The 18,147-nt window shown below is 45.4% G+C and overlaps 1 protein-coding gene across 2 annotated transcripts; it reads left to right on the top strand.

Moving 5' to 3' along the window:
* The first annotated feature begins 1,358 nt into the window (after positions 1-1,358).
* Positions 1,359-6,141, top strand: LOC142771276 (uncharacterized). Of its 2 annotated transcripts, none has more exons than XM_075872753.1 (4): positions 1,359-1,582; positions 2,716-2,877; positions 5,233-5,419; positions 5,969-6,141. In XM_075872753.1, exons 1-4 carry the CDS (start codon positions 1,505-1,507, stop codon positions 6,028-6,030), a joined length of 489 nt encoding a protein of 162 aa, XP_075728868.1. In that variant the 5' UTR covers positions 1,359-1,504; the 3' UTR covers positions 6,031-6,141. The 2 variants fall into 2 exon arrangements, with proteins under 2 accessions (XP_075728868.1, XP_075728867.1); XM_075872752.1 differs by having other exon boundaries at positions 1,365-1,582; positions 2,713-2,877.
* Positions 6,142-18,147: the final 12,006 nt, after the last annotated feature.

Here is an 18,147-nt window from a genome sequence, read left to right as displayed (position 1 = left end):
TGTGGTGACACGTGCAGCCAGCGTTGCACGGCGCGTTTAGCTTGACGCGTTTGCCTTGTCAGTTGGTGCGGCAGAATTCATAAGAGCAGGAAGCGGCGCAAAACTTCGGTAGGTGCCTAACAACGTGCGACAATATTTAAAAAATTAGCAGATTTCACGTACCTGGGCATCGACGTTATGCTAAGCATGTGGAGGGAAGGTGACCGTGTTGCAACCTTTTTACTGAGCGACATGTCATGAAATGACGATACAAATGTTGCACGCACAGACACATGTTGAAGAGTTGCAGATGTTTATATAACCAGCTGTTTGCACTTGCGCAACTATGCCAACTGGAACGTGCGTATTGGCAACACCAGAATCTGATAAGAAGCATTGATGCTCGCGAGAATGCTGGCCCTGGACACTACCACGTAAATCGACTCCGGCGCGTGACAACTAACCACAATTCATGTCAACCCGACGTGACGGCTGCATCAAAGGAGTACACATGTAACGTTTATAAAATAGACAGCACTGCAGCCTCTATTGACGTTTTACGAAGATTAGCGTCTATTTCAATAGTAGTTCCGAGATCTGGCGTAGCTGTGTGGTAAAATGCTTCATTGCCACGCAGAACGCTTAGGTTCGATTCCAGCTGTGACCCTGACTTTTATTCTTTGAATTCGTTGTGTCGACGCAACCGTTCTCTGGTATTTATAAGCGCTCACGCGTTAAAATTGCCCATGAGTGTCCTCGTCGTTCCTGGGTAGATACAAAGTGTCAACCACCTGTGGAACATAGCCGCATACCAGGGGCGCATGCCATGGGTATGTGCCACTGTCTGGTGGGAAGTGTTTGACGACGTACGCGACGGGATTGTGACATTATTCATGCCTTGACGAGCGCGTCATATTCGTCGAACCATCTTACCCTCCCATGCTAATTTTGGTTCACGCCCAGTTAAGGGGGTGACCACGAGAGAACCCAAACGTAAGCGTATAGATAGATAGATAGATAGATAGATAGATAGATACATAGATAGATAGATAGATAGATAGATAGATACCCTCAGAGTCGCCGAAGTTCGCTAAGAAATGCTTCGCATTTAGAACGGCGATGTCGATACGACAGTGACACTTCTGTGAAGCTGCATTGACGCGGCCATCGAGCGTTCCGTCTTCATTAAGATTCTTTAAGAACAATCCCGCAAAGCGAACAGAGCACTGCGTTTGTGACGTTCACGCAGTACTCTATTGTCAGCGCATCTCTGAGCACAGATCCACAACTGACACGTTCGCATACGTTAACCAAATCTTAAAGAGCTAATTTCAGGTTGCTACATATACCTATTTTTAGAGGTCATTAGCGGCCGAACGCATTGCAATCGATCCATTCCTTTCGGGCCAAATCACGTATCGGCAGAGCAATTAGCGAAATATATTTTCGCGTAGCTCACAGAACGCGCCTCTCCGCGCACAGATCTTGTTCTTCTCGTGTATGACGCTAAAGAGATCGCAACGACATGAATATCCGTGCAAGCTCTCTGCTGCCCGTTATATTGCTGTTTGCATTGACTGAAGCATTGGTGCCTGAAGAAAGGGTGAGATCTTTAAGCCTTTTGTTTAACGCGACAGCGTTAAAGAGCTCGTTTCGCAGCAATTCAAGTGTCGGTGTAAGGTTGGTTGAGAGCGAAAAATTGTGAAAGCTCATAAATTATACAATTTAATAAAATACAGCGGAACCTACTTTGGTTGGCTATGAAATCCGGGATTTCTACATTGCCAATTGTTTTGTTTGACAGACAGACAGACAGACAGACAGACAGACAGACAGACAGACAGACAGACAGACAGACAGACAGACAGACAGACAGACAGACAGACAGATAGATAGATAGATAGATAGATAGATAGATAGATAGATAGATAGATAGATAGATAGATAGATAGATAGATAGATAGATAGATAGATAGAGACAGGTAGATATAGATAGATAGATAGATAGATAGATAGATAGATAGATAGATAGATAGATAGATAGATAGATAGATAGATAGATAGATAGATAGATAGATAGATAGATAGATAGATAGATAGATAGATAGATAGATAGATAGATAGATAGATAGATAGATAGATAGATAGATAGATAGATAGATAGATAGATAGATAGATAGATAGATAGATAGATAGATAGATAGATAGATAGATAGATAGATAGATAGATAGATAGATAGATAGATAGATAGATAGATAGATAGATAGATAGATAGATAGATAGATAGATAGATAGATAGATAGATAGATAGATAGATAGATAGATAGATAGATAGATAGGAAATTGGTGGACAAGGAAATGGTCTGCACTTAATTCGAAATGGCCACTTTGGTGACATCAACGAAGCCACGGAGCGGTGGCCGAAGCGTCACGATATCCTGTGCGAGCACATTTCGGGAGGCTCATGACATATGCAGTCGGGGTAAAGCCAGCACCAAAACTAGCGTTTAAAAACATACCCTAATTAAGTTTTCGTGGTGTACTCACCCTTAGCAGTACATATTTTAGAATCTTGAAGGTATGCTACTTCATTTCATTTTACGCAGAAAAAAACACAGCAGAACTAATTTCGTGTCTGTATCTCTCTAATTTATCAAACGTAATTTCTTTTCAACACGCTGTGCCACCAAAAAAAAAAAGCCATAACAGCGCCCTCGTCTTCTTCGATGCAGCAGCTTCAAGGTGCTTCAAGGGTCCTTGAGAAGGCAAGATGGTTTGCCAACATGCTCGCTCCGACGACCAACGGTGCTCATCGGTTGTTTCGACGCCTCGGGCTTCCATCTTTTCTTGGAGGAGGAGGTGGAGGAGGAGGACCAAGCAGAAGGAGAGGCCCGAAGGTCAATCAGACCCATTTCCGATTCACTATTTAGCACTGGGCGAAGGAAACCACTGATAAAGGAAATCCGCGCATCTGCAAAAGTGAATCATGACGAACGGGCGGAGCAGCGCGTATCGTATAGATAGCCCTATATAACCCGATCATCCCCCTTTGAAACGTTAATTGAGTGACGAAGTGTAGATAAAAAAGAAACATTTATTCACCTTCCAGTAGTCTTAGGTGATAATAAGAGGATTTCTAAAAAAATCGCTAGAGTGTAGGTTATGCCTCGAAAGTGAGTCCAAGAACCCGCCATCCGACTGGTGGCAAGATGTCATCTTAACATGAGTAATTCTTGGGACATAGAGAACTCGACGTATGCCTCTGTGTTACAGGTTTCTTTGAGAAGCCTACAGTTCTAGACACATTTTAATGGAGATCCGACTACTCTTTTCAATCACCGGGAACAGAGATTCCTTCACCTATAATTTGCCTATGTCTACGTTGAAGTCTACAGTAAAACCTTTTTTGTGTGTCTCACATACGCTCCGAGTATAGCTATGCTGAGACCACGACGGAAAACAACGGCTAGGTCTTGAAGAGCTTGGCGCCCAGAAGGCAAGAAGTTAGAAAGAAATGAACCTACCAAAAATTGATGTGAGCTTAATTAACACATCTGCCTTCCTAAGTTAGTATCAGACGCAGGCATCTTTCCTTCGACTCTTTGAATAGGCCTGCGACTATGTGAATAGACAATTACTTTTACGTAAGCTAGATTTATACGGTGTACGAGGCGTTGCTTTAGACTTGTTTGACTCATACTTAAGTGAAAGGAAACAATACGTGTGTATAAACAATTTTTCTTCGACGACTAAACCTAACGATCTCGGAGTACGTCAAAGCAGTATTTTAGGTCCGTTTTTTGTTTAATTTATACATAAATGACATTGTATATATAGATCCTTCAGCAAAATTTCTTATTTATGCTGATAATACAAACGTATTTTTTGCACATGATGATACTGACCAGTTGATTCAAAGAGGAAATAATATATTAGAAAAGATATATAAGTGGGCATGTTCCAATGGGCTATTAATAAACACAGAAAAAACCAAAGCGGTTATGTTTCGAGCAAAAGGTAAGCAGGTAGAAGTAACTTCTCCGCTCTATCTCAATAAAAGTCTGATTGAAATGGTGGATAATGGGAAAACATTAGGTGTATTTTCAGACAACATATTATGGGACACACAAATAGAGCAAGTAGCGACAAAAACGGTACGTGTACTTGGTTTAATTTATCGAAACAATCATCTACTTCCGTTAAAAACGATTCTTATTATTTATCCCTCTTCGTTTATCTCCTATGTTAACTATTGCTTTATAGTATGGGGTGACACAACACAAACAAATATTGATCGATAAGCTCAGTAGACTTCGAAGCAGATTCCTAAAAGTTATCGCTAAGAAAGAATCTTATCAATCACTTGTATACATGCAATAAAAATATAAACTAATCATTTTTCAAAATCTTTACAATTACAACTATTGTAGAAGTATAAAAAAAGAGCTGAAGCCAAAAAACTGTGCTATCTGATTTAGCCAACCTACAAATTTCGGAGAAAAAATATGATACCCGTAAGCATAACCCCTGGTTAATACCACGGTCACGCACAAAATATAGTGATCAAGTGATACGCAATGCTAATCCCAGAATGTTGAATTACTTAAGCAGCATTGATGCAAATATAAAAAATATGACCACAAAAAATGCTGAATCATTGTTCTTAAAAATATTCATGATGTCGTTTACACTTTCGTACCAGTTTGACCTCTAATGTATTTATAACACATGTATACATAACCTTTTCATGGAAACTGCTGTGTCTCTTTTCGTTTATATTATGTAATTACATTATTTGACATGACCATATTTCTGTATAGTATGCTTTTTTTATTTGTATGCCAATGCTTTCGACCCATTCATTTTAGGCAGTGGGAGCTAGTCAGGGTGTTTTAATACAGATTTTACACCCGCTATCCTTCATGTAGTCTCAAACATGAAAATAAAGATTCAATTCAATGTTTAACGAGTGGAATAGCCTATTTGGTAATGAGGTCCTTCTAGCAGATGTTAACCTATTTCTTTTAAAAGTCGTGTCGTGAAGTTGCATGCATTGGTGTCTTACAAGCGTCAAACTTTAGTTGTACATGCTGCCATGGCTTCTATGCCTGTACTGTATTCATCGCTTATCTCTTAAAGCAATTGGAACCCTTCCTGCTGAAACACCAATCAGATGATCGCGGAATTATGAAATAATATATAAGCTAAATATGTTCTGTGTTCTAATTACCTTTGGCTGCCTCTTTCTACAGGGCCGCAGAACAGGAATGATTTGTAGAAGAGACAGCAACTGCGGAAACCGAGAGGCCTATTGTTGTGTGGCGAATGGTCACAATGACAAGGTTGGATTATGCCAAGATAAGCCTTTATTTCGGCAAACCTGTTCGCCAGACACTAACCTAAAGGGTCTGCACCTATATGCCTGCCCTTGCCAACGAGGTAGGCCAGTTTTGTTAGCTCTAATAATTGTTTATCGTGATGGCATGGACACTGTCGGCCTAATTTGGCGTCGCTGTCGGCGTCGCCACCATCATGTTCAGCATAAAGTGACAACACATGTTATATATATATATATATATATATATATATATAGTGAAAGCACGAAAGCGCATGTTCTTACTCACACTCGTGTAGCTAACAAAACTACACTACGCTATACTGGCACACCTCCATGCACGACCACCGAATCAACCGACTCAGCAGCAAACACGTCTAAATTATCCAATTCGCCAAATTCGTGAGCCTCGAATGAAGGAGCTTTTTTTCTGTAATAAGAAGTCTCGGAGGTTATACACTACCTAGTTGTGTTTTAAGCATTAATAGATGCCTCAGAAAATAGCCACAAAAAATGTGCCACACACACGCACACACACACAAACATTGTTTTTTTAGGCGTGTGTATGTTCTTCGTGACATTAGTTCAGGTGCGGCGGTACTTGTTTCTTTTACGCTCTCTTCATAAAACCCACTTGCATCTTTTTGTTTCAGGTTATACATGCTTCATATCCAGCTCTACTGCTCAGACAGGTACTTGCATTCTACAACCGTGATTTTGAAAGTGCAATGCCGAACACAGCGCACTTTCATTGAACTGCGCACCTGTCGAAGTCGTGAAGGTGAGAGTTTATAGGGAGTAAATAAAATATAGTACTTCGCTTGGAGCGCTCCTTTTCTAAATCAAACCTTGATGCTTGACGTGTAGCGCGCTAGGCTGCGTGGGGGAAAAAAGTTGCACCAGTAGTGTTAGGCTGAAGTGCTAAGTGGAGAGGGGGCCGACCTAAGTTATTAAACTGCTCAGCACAAAAAGTGATCACAATACACACAGAAATGACGAGGACTAGCGCAGACTTCCAGGTGAATTTTATTACAAGTGCATTCTATTCCCCTAAGCCTACAGAAAATAAAGCACCATATGTTCATGGAGATACCAGCAAACTAAAAAAGAAGAAAGAAAAGCAAAAATCAAGTAACTAGCCAGCAACACACCACTACACCACGGGTCCAACAATCTATATAGGACAGTTATTTTTCGATAATCATCGAAGCTCCTTAGAAATGGAACGCAATTAAACGACTGGGCGCCCGACTTCGACGCTGGCTTTCATCAAGGTGGGGGAGTGGGGAGTTGTTGCGGAGAGCGTCTGCTGCATTCGGTGGCGAGGCTGACTGAGCGGGTGAGTGAAGCGGTACGCGCGGCAGACCTGTATTGCCCGGCGCCTTTGCCCGCCGCCTTTGCCCGGCGCCTTTGCCCGGCGCCTTTTCCCGGCGCAGGAAGCTTCGATGGCGACGTCGACATCGGCGGAGCGTAAGCCTTTGGGGCTTTGCTCCTAAAAGAGAATGCAACACGTCCCCAAACAAATGGCCACAAAAAGACGGCGGCGAGACTGTTGTGACTGGCGCCCGAGATGAAGAGAGAGCGGCGCTCTTTTGATCTTCAAACCAGTAGCCGACCGGCCGCTGCCTATGACTGCCAGGCATTGTCCCTCCTAGCCGGAGGGTGAGACGTCGTGTCGCCACTGCGCTGTAAGCCGTTCGAGACGGGACAACAAATACAGCATCTTCCTTGGAAGAGACCGCGGTAACCGCCGCAAATCGCCCCGCTAATTAAGCGAGCAGTTCGGCGGACCCTTTGAAGTTTGCTGTCATGAGCTTGGGACCCCTTGCCCAGCGGCACACACACGACGAGGAAGAGCCCCGCTGGCGCGATCTTGGACAGAAGATCACGCCTCAATATTGTACGTTCACGTGGGCCGTGCACGCTCGTGCCCCCTCACAAGTTGTGTGTGATTTGTGATTGGACAGTAACCTATGCACGTGTTCCCTGATCTGGTGAGCCACCCGGCTCATTCGAGGGAGCGCCATGTAGAGGAACACCAGATTCGAATGCTCGCCATGGAAGAAGGAGCTCGTCATGTACAAGAGCTCACCTTGTATATAATGTAAACAAACCCTCATCAAGTCTCTCTTCCTCCTGCCTCGACAACTTCCTCCTGGACCTCCAGTGCCTGCAAACCCCGGTCGCAACAAGACGGAGACCCAGAGTGCGTACGACTGGTTATTATAGAAAACGGGAAAGGCAACGGTAGTGCGAGAAGACCTTAAAGCGATGAACGGCTTACGCCACCCACGTTCACGTGATCGTGACGCGTCTCTTCTTGGTTAACGTCGATCCTCTGTGCGCTGAGTCAACGTAAAAACCACATAGCATCGCCAAGCTAAAGCCTAGCAACGACTCAGAAGCAACCTCGAAAACAACCTCCACCACTTTGCTGATGCCTATGGAAACTAACCAGGAAGCAACCTGATTAGTTTTCAGAATCATCCAGTGTCACTGTTTCAAGACTGATGCGTTTCTGTACAAGCTTCAGCATTTTTTTGCGGCACGTGAAAACCGCGATGGTGCTGCGGCAATTATCGCTGTGTTTTAGCGTCATGTGAAGCAGCCTTAACGCGGCCATCCTTCTGTAATTGTAAGATGGAGTTCTTCAGAACTGCCCTGCAAAGCGAACTGACCACCCGACGTGCCGGCGTTTATGACGTTTACACAGTTCTTTATTGCTCGATTGTTTTAACGGCGGCCTAAGCACAGTTCCGAGACTGACGTGTTCGCGTGTGCTCATCAAATCTTCACCTATCAATTGAAATATTTCAATGTCATCATCATCATCAGCCTGACTACGTCCGCTGCAGGACAAAGGCCTCTCCCATGTTCCGCCAGTTAACCCGGTCCTGTGCTTGCTGCTGCCAATTTATACCCGCAAACCTCTTAATCTCATCTGCCCACCTAACCTTCTGTCTCCCCCTAACCCGCTTCCCTTCTCTGGGAATCCAGTCAGTTACCCTTAATGACCAGCGGTTATCCTGTCTACGCGCTACATGCCCTGCCCATGTCCATTTCTTCTTCTTGATTTCAGCTATGATATCATTAACCCCCGTTTGTTCCCTAATCCACTCTGCTCTCTTCTTGTCCCTTAAGGTTACACCTACCATTTTTCTTTCCATTGCTCGCTGCGTCGTCCTCAATGTCATAGTTAACTTTGATGCGTCATGTGCAAGCACCTAGCATGCTCATTTCAGGCCGCGATACACATCTTTTATAATATGCCATTAGCGGCCGGACTCACTTCTATCTGAACCATTTCGGATCAGATCATGTACGGACAGTGAATTTAGTGAAACATGTTTTGGCGTAGGTGACAGAACGCGCGCAGTTCCACGTAGAAATCTGCTTCTGCTCGTGTATGGCGTTAGAGAGATCGCAAAAAGATGGGTATCCGCGCAAGGTCTGTTCTGCTCTTTATATTCCTGTGGACGTGCACTGACGTATTGGTGATTGAAGATAGGGTAAGATCCTTCCTTCGTCCGAGATTCTAACACTCTTAGTCCAATACTCGTACATGGGAAACATATGGTGGTATGCAGTGAAAAACGTTTAAAACTCGCGACGTACTTTGTGAGCTGGGATTTGAAACCTAAAACTCCTGAGCATGTACAGTATCGAACCTTCGACCTGCGAACAATATGCAGCTGTAAACTTTCCAAGTGTGTACGTTGTGTAACCGTTCACTAACAAAGTTTTAGAAGACTCGGACCCTAAATCCTTCAATGTAAAATGCCCATCCCTCGACCTCCGAGCTTTCAAAGTCTGTAGGTTATAGCACCGTAAACTTCAGAAGCGCACGCACGTGCGTGTGTGTTGAGTGGGGCGGGAGGAAGAGAGATAGATAAATCGAACTGTGACCCTCCCAACCATATAAGGTATCCAATCCTCGACTACAGAAGCGTGCAAGGACTCGAACCGCAACTTTTCAAGCATGTAAAGCGGGATTTACACGAGGGAGAAATCCACAGAGAAGAGGCGATGATGGCGCATCACGTGACAACGACGTCACGGGTTAGTGTGTTGACGCGACCTCTTCATGGCTCCCCGGGGGAGGCGGGGATCGTTTCTCCGACCGGTCAAACGATCTCCTTGCAGCCGGGTATGTAGCAGAATTTCGGGTGAGTCTCTGGCCACATTGCAGCGCTCTCTCCTGCAGTATAGTGTACTATAATATGCACAGTAAAAACTTTTACTCCCAAAAGGGTGTGAACGGGTGCGTTTATACGGTAAAACACCCTTTGCGACACCCTTTAACACAAATGGTCGATTTTTAATAATCACCCCTCTATTTGGTGCTTGGTTGACTCGATAGCACCCTAAAATTTGCTCTTAGGGTGCTTTTGTGCCTGAGCAAGGTGTAGGTGACGATTGATCAGATAGAATATAGAGCAAAAGAAGAAAACAGAATTATAATATTTTTTTGGTTTTACGCCCCAAAAACCACGATAAGATTATGAGGGTCGTCCTAGTGGAGAGCTTCAGAGATTTTGACCATTTGGCGCTCTTTAACAGAAACTGATATCACACAGTGCACAGGCTTCAACCGTTTTGCCTCCGTCTTAATGCGACTGCCACGGCCGGCATCGAACACGCGACCTTCGGATCGGCGGCCGAGCAACGAAGCTACTGTACGAATATGAGGACCTTACGTTAAATGCCGGCCTAATTAACTTAGAATGGGTGAACATACTCTCCGAACACAGCAGAACACCAGCAGAAGCAAATCACGTTTCATCTATAGTGGCAATTAACTGCAATCCATGCTACGAAAGCTTTCCTTAGCGTTGGTTATAAGCTACATGTTTGCTATAAATTAGATACACACACATATTCGCCCGAATATGTGTGTGTCCGTGAGCCTGCGCATGTGTTCGTTGTAAGCGCGATTGTGTGTACAACCGTGCATTTGTGCGTGCACATGTGTGTGTATGTGTGAGTTCGTGCTTGTGTTAAGCGTGTCTCTGCACATTTGTGCGCCCGTGCATGTGTACGTTTACAGTCGCATGTGTGTGCGGCCGTATGTGTGTATACGTGTATGTTTGTGCGCCTGTGCATGGGCACGCGTGTGTATCAGCCCGTGCGCAATCGAATTTTGCGTGTGTGTGTGCGGGGGGGGGGGGGAGTGAGAAAAGCATTGCTTCTTAGTGTTTAACATCCCATACCTGTCCAGACTAGGAGTCTATATGAGAGGTGGCTTAATGAATGGCGATGGTCAAAGCACTGTACATGGACTATTCGTTACATAGCAAACAGCTGTACATTCTCGTACCTCATCATTGCTTATGAACTTGCTGTGGCAGATGATTAGGTACGATGAGGCTCTGCTACTCTCAAAAACGTGGGTTATGACCAATTCACGCCGAAAGCTGTAACTGCGCTTATGCACAACCATCGTTTATATTAACAAAATTTAAAAAGAACGTAACTTGCCTTCGCTACAGGTGCTTAGCTAGCTCATTCGGCAACCATATGGAATTGTGTGCTGATCATGTGGTCAGCAATAAGTTTGGCAACAACCTCGGCATTCGTGGCGCGTGACAAGCCTTCTAAACATCCGCGACTGTGGATTAATTTGTTCCAGCTACGACTAGGCATTCAGTGTTTGTGGCACTATATACGGAATTGCCAGACACGGACCACGCGAAAAGAAATTCCTCTGGAAAGAGGTGTAGCGATGCTCTCTCGCTAATCCCACCGAGGACGAAATAATTATTGTTTCTGGCCGTTCCAGGCAGCACTTTGTTTTCCGGAAGATTTGCTTCACTATTGTTCGCCAACTGCAGTCGGATTCCGTAAAAATACTCAAAGAACGCGAGGCTGTAGAATATTCTGCGCCGCTGTGCGGCTGGGTGGAAGGAGAGTTGCCATTTACAAGGAGCCATTCTCGAAGCGCAATTCGATTGTCTTCCGTGTCGAAGCCGCCGCCCGCCGTATGCGTCATAGCGTTTGCCTTTCGGCGCCCTCTTGGCGGGTTTCCCGCTCACCCAGGCAGGGTCGCCCTGGCAACGGCCGTGTAGACAGGGAAAGAGTTGCGTCGACAGCTGCGGCGCCGCCGCCAGTGCCTCCTCTTTCTCTCTCTGTCTCATCCTGCTTTCAAATGCGTTGCGTTGATCCGGGGTCTTGGTCACTGTGCGAGTTCCAGTGAACAGGCGCATCGCCAATGGTGGTCACGCATGACTCCGTGTTCGAAGTGACGCTCGGATTAAGGAATATTCGTGGAGCGGCGGACACAGACAACGTTGGCCTGTTAACGGTGAGTGTACTGTTTTTGTAGGTAGTAATCACACAGCGCTAGCTGCATGAGGCGTGTGTCGTCGCGCATGAGCAGTGTTCTTGTACTCCGTATAAAAGCAGCTGTAGCACCTTAAAAAAATTCAGTTGACAGTCGGTGCTCTTTCCTGTCCTTTATGTCTCTTCCTGAAGTTGTCGCGTTGTGACTAGAACACAACAACAACGAACCAATTCGCCCAAATTAAACTCTTGTTACTTAACATGTAGACCGAGTTTCGTACAGGAAGAAGGAGCAGTGCTTTTAAAATAAAATTTTTCACACACATCTACGCCATTTCAGCAAGTTCAGAAGGCAGCCACCTGACCATATATTATTTCTCCTAAATATTCTAGAAGTTCACTATTTTCAATGCTGCACAAGTTTTTCGAATACATTTGAGATGGTCGCCAAAATGCACGCCACATTTGGCATGAAATGACCCAGCTGTGTCATTAGCCATAATTATGCATTGTCTCTTGTTTTTTGTGTGTCTTGACTCACGTTCGAGTTCGTTTTAAGCTTATTCTGTTTCTGATCCTTGTATTGGTTTTTTAAGTATTCGCTGAAGTTATATATGCGAAAACCCGCATATGTTTGCTTGTACATGATTTCTCATAACCAATCGTTATACATCTAGGAATACAAAGCTTAAACCTCAGTGATTGTATACATTCGAAAACACTATCGGTATATCTTTTCGTGTGCATCACTTCTTTGGAACGATTGTGTACATGAAGGAGTATTAAACCTAAACCATTGGGATTGTAAATACTTGAAAGAAATATGGGGATATATTTGCATGTATTTCATTTGTAGTCTCTATGTACTTGAAGCAGTATACTAAACTGAAACGAGTGTAATTGTATCTTTCAAAGAATTGTCAATAAAGTGAAACTGAAAAAAAATATAATAAACATTTGAGGTGTTGCGTCTGTGGTGTACGTATACGTGAACATGTTACACGTCTGGTGACAAAGTTGAGTGGCAGAAAAAGTTTACAGCAATGGCACCAACTACTAAATATGTTTCATTTGCCTATTAAATGAATGCAATATGCAAGGGCAGCAAGGCTTAGTTTTCTCTAACGCACATTATGCATATACTGTGAAGTATATATTGATTCGGCAGAAGTTCATACACGATTGTACGTGTTTATATTATTGCCCACACGGTATGAATGGAGCTCGACAGGTGACGCACCAGTGCTAATCAGGACCACTTTCTTCAAGTAGTGTGTAATCAGTGCATGCTGATATCTATTAGTGCAGTCTAAAAGAATACTGGCATCTCTGCCATGGGCACTCAACACCCTTGTGCACCCCTCTCGCACCCTCCTCAGTGTGTGTTAAAAGAGTGAAGGACATTGAAGGCACCCTTCTTTAAAGGTGTTTTCGTAACACCCTAAAGTTTTTTTACATTTACACCCTACTCTAAGGGTGCATGGAAAAGCACCCATTATAGAAGGTACTGAATTAACACCTTACGGTGTCGTCCATAGGCAAGCCTTTTACACCAATTTGGGTGTAAACATGTTGGGTGTAAAAAAGTTTTATATATATATATATATATATATATATATATATATATATATATATATATATATATATATATATATATATATATATATATATATATATATATATATATATATATATCCTTAACGTATACTGCGCTCCGAAACTGCCGAATGTTTCATCTTCGGACCTCTTTATCTGCGTGCTAAGAGTTGCGGGGAGGGACCCCCTGCTGATCGTTGGTGACTTCAACACCCCCAGTCGTGTTTGGAGGTACCACCGTGAATAGAAGAGTGGGCGCAAGCTGGCGGAACTTGCGTCAACGCTGGGCCTTACTCTTCACACCGACCCGGTCCGCCCAACTCGGATAGGCAACTCTGTGACACGAGATGCGTGTCCAGATTTGGCCTTTACCCGCAACATTCAGTACGCAGAGTGGGTCAACACGGAGGAAACCCTTGGTAGCGACCACTGCATTTTGAATACAACAGTCCGGACCAAACCATTGGCACGTCCCATATATAAGACCCGGCTCCCAGTCTGGTCAAAATTTGGGCAAAATTTGGGCAAAATTATAACATGGCGAGATCGATACTCGAGCGAGGCTCCGAAACGTGGTCCCACGAATTGGTTAGTAACCTTCACTCCACTAAAACCAAAATTCAGCTTTGAGAGGCGGTCTCGGACGTGGATAACTACCTCCTCCGCCTCTGGGAAGCACGGCATTGCTTGGTTCGCAGATGGCACCAACAAAAGCATAACCGAAAACTTAAAGCTCGAATTGCCGAGCTCACCATGAAGGTGGCCGAGTATGCGGCCCAACTCGCATACGCCAACTTGGCGAAAAAATGCAACATGGCAGTGCGCCAGATGTCCGGCGAAAATACTTCGCGCGATCATAGACCCAACAGAGACCCGCACCGAAACTGAAACACTTACAAAAAGCAATCCATCTCTTTTAAGGTAATGCAACCCAGCTGGCGCAGAAATTGAGGGACCAATATCTTTGCTCCACACAGGACCCGCGTGGATCGGCATACTCCTACGCGGGTGCGGAGGACGTGGAACTGGATCACCCATTCAAGCTCTTCGAACTTAGAAAAGCTCATGACTAAAATGAAATGTGGCATCACTCCGGGTCGGGACAATATTATTGTGAAAATGTTAACTAACCTTCCTGACCCGGCTTATGAATCACTATTAGATTACTTCAACTCAGTTTGGTCAGGGGAAGTTCCACTCCCCATGCAGTTGAAGACTGCCCTAGTCGCATTTATAATAAAACCTGGAAAGGCCGTGAACACAGACAACCTTCGCCCCATTTCCATGACCGTCATGTACGGGCAAACTGATGGAGGCGATGGTGCAGGATTGTTTGTCTGATTTCATGGAAAATCAACTTATTTTCGCAGATTAGATACACGGGTTTCGCCCATACTGATCCGTGCTAGACATTGTCCTTCAAGTTAATTGGGATATCCAAGACCCTGTTGCATGCCCTCACAGCGACAAGGTTGTACTCGCCTCGGACTTGAAGGGGGCGTTTGACAATGTAATCCATGAGGTAATTCTAATACAACCTTACACAAAGTGGCTGCGGCTTGAGAGCATTCGGATACATTGAGCAGTTCTTAACCGACAGACAATCCTACATATTAATAAAGGACAAGGAGCACGGCCCTTTCCCCTTAGGAACTAGAGGTACACCACAAGGTGCGGTGCTGTCTCCTTTATTATTCAATCTGGCCATGATGCACCTGCCAGCTCAACTGGCTGATGTTCCCGGTACACATCATGCGTCGTATGCCGATGACGTCGCCATCTGGGCCACGCAGGGTGCACTCGGAGATATTGAGGCGAACCTGCCGCAAGCCGCGAGCATAGTCGACTCCTATGCCCACCAGTGCAGCCTTCAGTGCTCACCATCCAAATCAATATTCGTGTACATACGCCCCTCACCCAAGTGCAAGGCAAAATTGAACTCTCACTGGAGAGACTGGTCCAATCACTGAACAAAAAGAAGCCCGGGTACTCGGGGTCTTTATTAATCAAAACAGACGGTCAGACACCACATTGGCCAAACTCCGGAAGGTGGGTGACCAGGTGGGTCGCATGGTCCGCCGGGTGATAAACGCGGGGGGCTACAGTGCAGAGATGCCGTGCGACTGGCACATGCATTTGTAACAGTAGAACCTTATATTCTACGCCATACCGCCACCTGCGGAAGCAAGACGAGGATGTACTTGAAGTCATCCTTCGCAAAATTGTAAAGCGCGTCCTCAACCTCCCCGTGAATACCTCTGACGAGCGCCATCTAAGCCTGGGGATGGTGAATACGTTTCGGGAGCTTCGAGAGGCCCACCTCACAAATCAGTACACTTGACTTTCACAGACGGTAGCGGGGCGCCGCCTATTAGCCGGCCTACACATACAACACATTCGCATCACGGAAGATCGCGTTCAACTCCTATTCGAGTGGAGATGCGCCCTCCATGCGCAGTTTCTTCCGAACATTATGACAAAGGAAGACCACAGTGGTCGGCGCCTGGCGTGGGCGGAAGCCCTGGCCCGCTAATATGGACCGAAACCCGGCGTTATCTACGTTGACGCCTCCGGCCCACACCCTAAGGGCTGGTAAACGGCCGCTGTCGTACGCGAGAACCAAACAGTTAACGGGCTCACGTTTCGAGCCCGGGACATAATCCATGTGGAGAAAGCCGCCATTGCATTGGCCGCTTGCCACCCTAGATTAAAAACCATCATCTTCGATTCTCGAAAGGCCTGTCGAAACATCGTGAATTGCAACGTTCGGACTACCAGGGAACCCCTGCACCCCGCTGTATAGTACGGGTTGCTGCTCATATGGGAATCGAAGGGAATTGTTATTTTTGATTTATATAAACGACCTTCCTAACTGTGTTGAGTTTTCAACCAATAAATTATTTGCTGATGATTGTGTGCTGTATTCCAATATACCTAACCCAACTGATTCTATCAGACTTCAGAATGACCTAGATAACGTGTCTCTTTGGTGTCGTGACTGGCGGATGAAACTTAATTCAACAAAATGTAAAAGCATGCGTGTATCTCGAAAAACTTCAGCTTCTAACACTTGCATGTATCTTCTTAATGATGCTCCCTTATCATCAGTGCACTCGTATAAATACCTTGGGCTTAACATTACCAACAATCTATCCTGGCAGAAACACGTCGAATACGTCACTAATAATGCTAACCGCATGCTCGGATATTTGCGACGAAACTTTTCTTCCGTACCCATGTCAGTGAAACTAAACCTTTACAAAACGTTAGTACGCTCTAAACTGGAATACGCATGCGCCATCTGGGATCCCGGTCAAGTAACTCTAACTCTCACTCTAGAAGCCGTTCAAAACCGTGCAGCCCGTTTCATTTTGTGCAATTATTTCCGTCATGCCAGCGTCACAGCCATGAAAAAAACTCTGAATCTAACCGACTTATCGTTCCGTCGAAAATGCTCTCGCCTTTCTCTTTTTCATAAAATTTATCATTACAATCCATCTTTAAAAGAGAGCCTTCTCTCTTCCCCCTCTTACATTTCACCTCGTTTCGATCATTGCTTTAAATTAGGTGTGCCATTTTGCCGAACAAACCACTACAGTGATTCCTTCATTCCGAGAACAAGCAAAGACTGGAGCGTCTTTCCGCTGCCACCGCATCCCTCATCGACCCTGCAAACTTCAAACTCTCTATTTTGCAGCAATTGTAACATTTCGCTTACTTTTAGATGCGGAGCATCTTATACTCGCGCCTTGTAGCGCGCCGTCCGCACCGCTTCTCGAACATTCGACAGCTGACGCGCGCGCATGCGCCGTCGCGCCGTCGCCCACTCTTCCACCATCTGTGCATCCCTTCCTCCTCTACACACCGCGCGCGCTTCACTCCTCCACCATCTGTGCACCCTTCCTCCTCTACACACCGCGTTCGACATCTACAAATCTCCTGATTCTCCAGTGGACGCGCATGTGGCGTCGCGCTTCGAGAACATTCAACAGCTGACAGTGCATGCGCCGTCGTGCTGTATATATACTCAAGGTCGGCGCTCGCTCGCTCAGTTGCCGCTCGTCGGTTGGTTTGTACGGCGCGTCGACGTCCAAGGTCGCGGTGAAATGAATTCCAACGAATCCACAAACACAATGATCGACGTCCCTTCGACCAGCGCCGCCCTTTCGCATACGTGTGTACGTGTTCACTCATTTAACACCCCCTCCTACAACCACGTTAACCAATTTAGCCATCGACCCAAGTAAGTCGCAATTTAACACCCCATTTCACAACCACGTTAACCAATTTAGCCATCGACCCAAGTAAGTCGCACTTTAACACCCCGTTAACCAATTATATGGTCCGCATCCTCCTCAGTGTTCCCCCGAGGGAAGCTGCGGGCAATTTTTTTGTTGTATAACCCCCACTCCTTTCTGTAAAGCCTCCGGGAATGGAAAGTATTCAAATAAATAAATAAAAAATAAATAAGTGAATCAGCCGACGCCGACGCCCGCGCTCTCTCTCACCGGGCATTCCCACTTACCTCCCCGGATTAGAACGACCTTGAATTTAATCCAGTGTATTCTTTCCGCAAAATTATGGACTATTACCAATTTGATCACAGCATTTATCCACGCCCATGCAAAGGCCTAAGTAAAGCAGAGCAGTGGCTTTCACTCCAACTCTTCACGAAAACTATGCTGTGCCCGGCAGACCTCAAACATTTCGATGTTTGAGGGCAACGAGCCCAGGCAGCAGCCGACGCCATTGGCGTCGGCTGCTGCCTGGGCTTGTTGAACCAAGGTGGGGATTCCTAGCTGCCGTACTAGGGATCCCCACCTATTCGTTGTGGGTGCCGTCCTCTTATGAGGCGGTTGCTGCATTCCTCCTTTTTTGTTGTCAAATGTATTTACCACCACCCCAAGATTCGTGTGGTGAAAAGTGGATTTCAAGAGGCCGCGTTCGTCGCGTTGCA

This window comes from Rhipicephalus microplus, chromosome 9 (genome assembly GCF_043290135.1).
Source record: "Rhipicephalus microplus isolate Deutch F79 chromosome 9, USDA_Rmic, whole genome shotgun sequence".
NCBI lineage: Eukaryota > Metazoa > Arthropoda > Arachnida > Ixodida > Ixodidae > Rhipicephalus > Rhipicephalus microplus.
Note: the sequence above shows the minus strand (reverse complement) of the source record. Positions and strands in the feature narration are given on the sequence as shown.

What these genes read in the sequence shown, in the direction of transcription:
- LOC142771276 (XM_075872752.1), top strand. Translation starts at nt 1,505, where the DNA reads ATGAATATCCGTGCAAGCTCTCTGCTGCCCGTTATATTGCTGTTTGCA. An exon ending in CATTGGTGCCTGAAGAAAGG is followed by an intron (nt 1,583 to 2,712) that starts GTGAGATCTTTA and finishes TCTTCGATGCAG; the next exon opens with CAGCTTCAAGGTGCTTCAAG. An exon ending in GCAGAAGGAGAGGCCCGAAG is followed by an intron (nt 2,878 to 5,232) that starts GTCAATCAGACC and finishes CTCTTTCTACAG; the next exon opens with GGCCGCAGAACAGGAATGAT.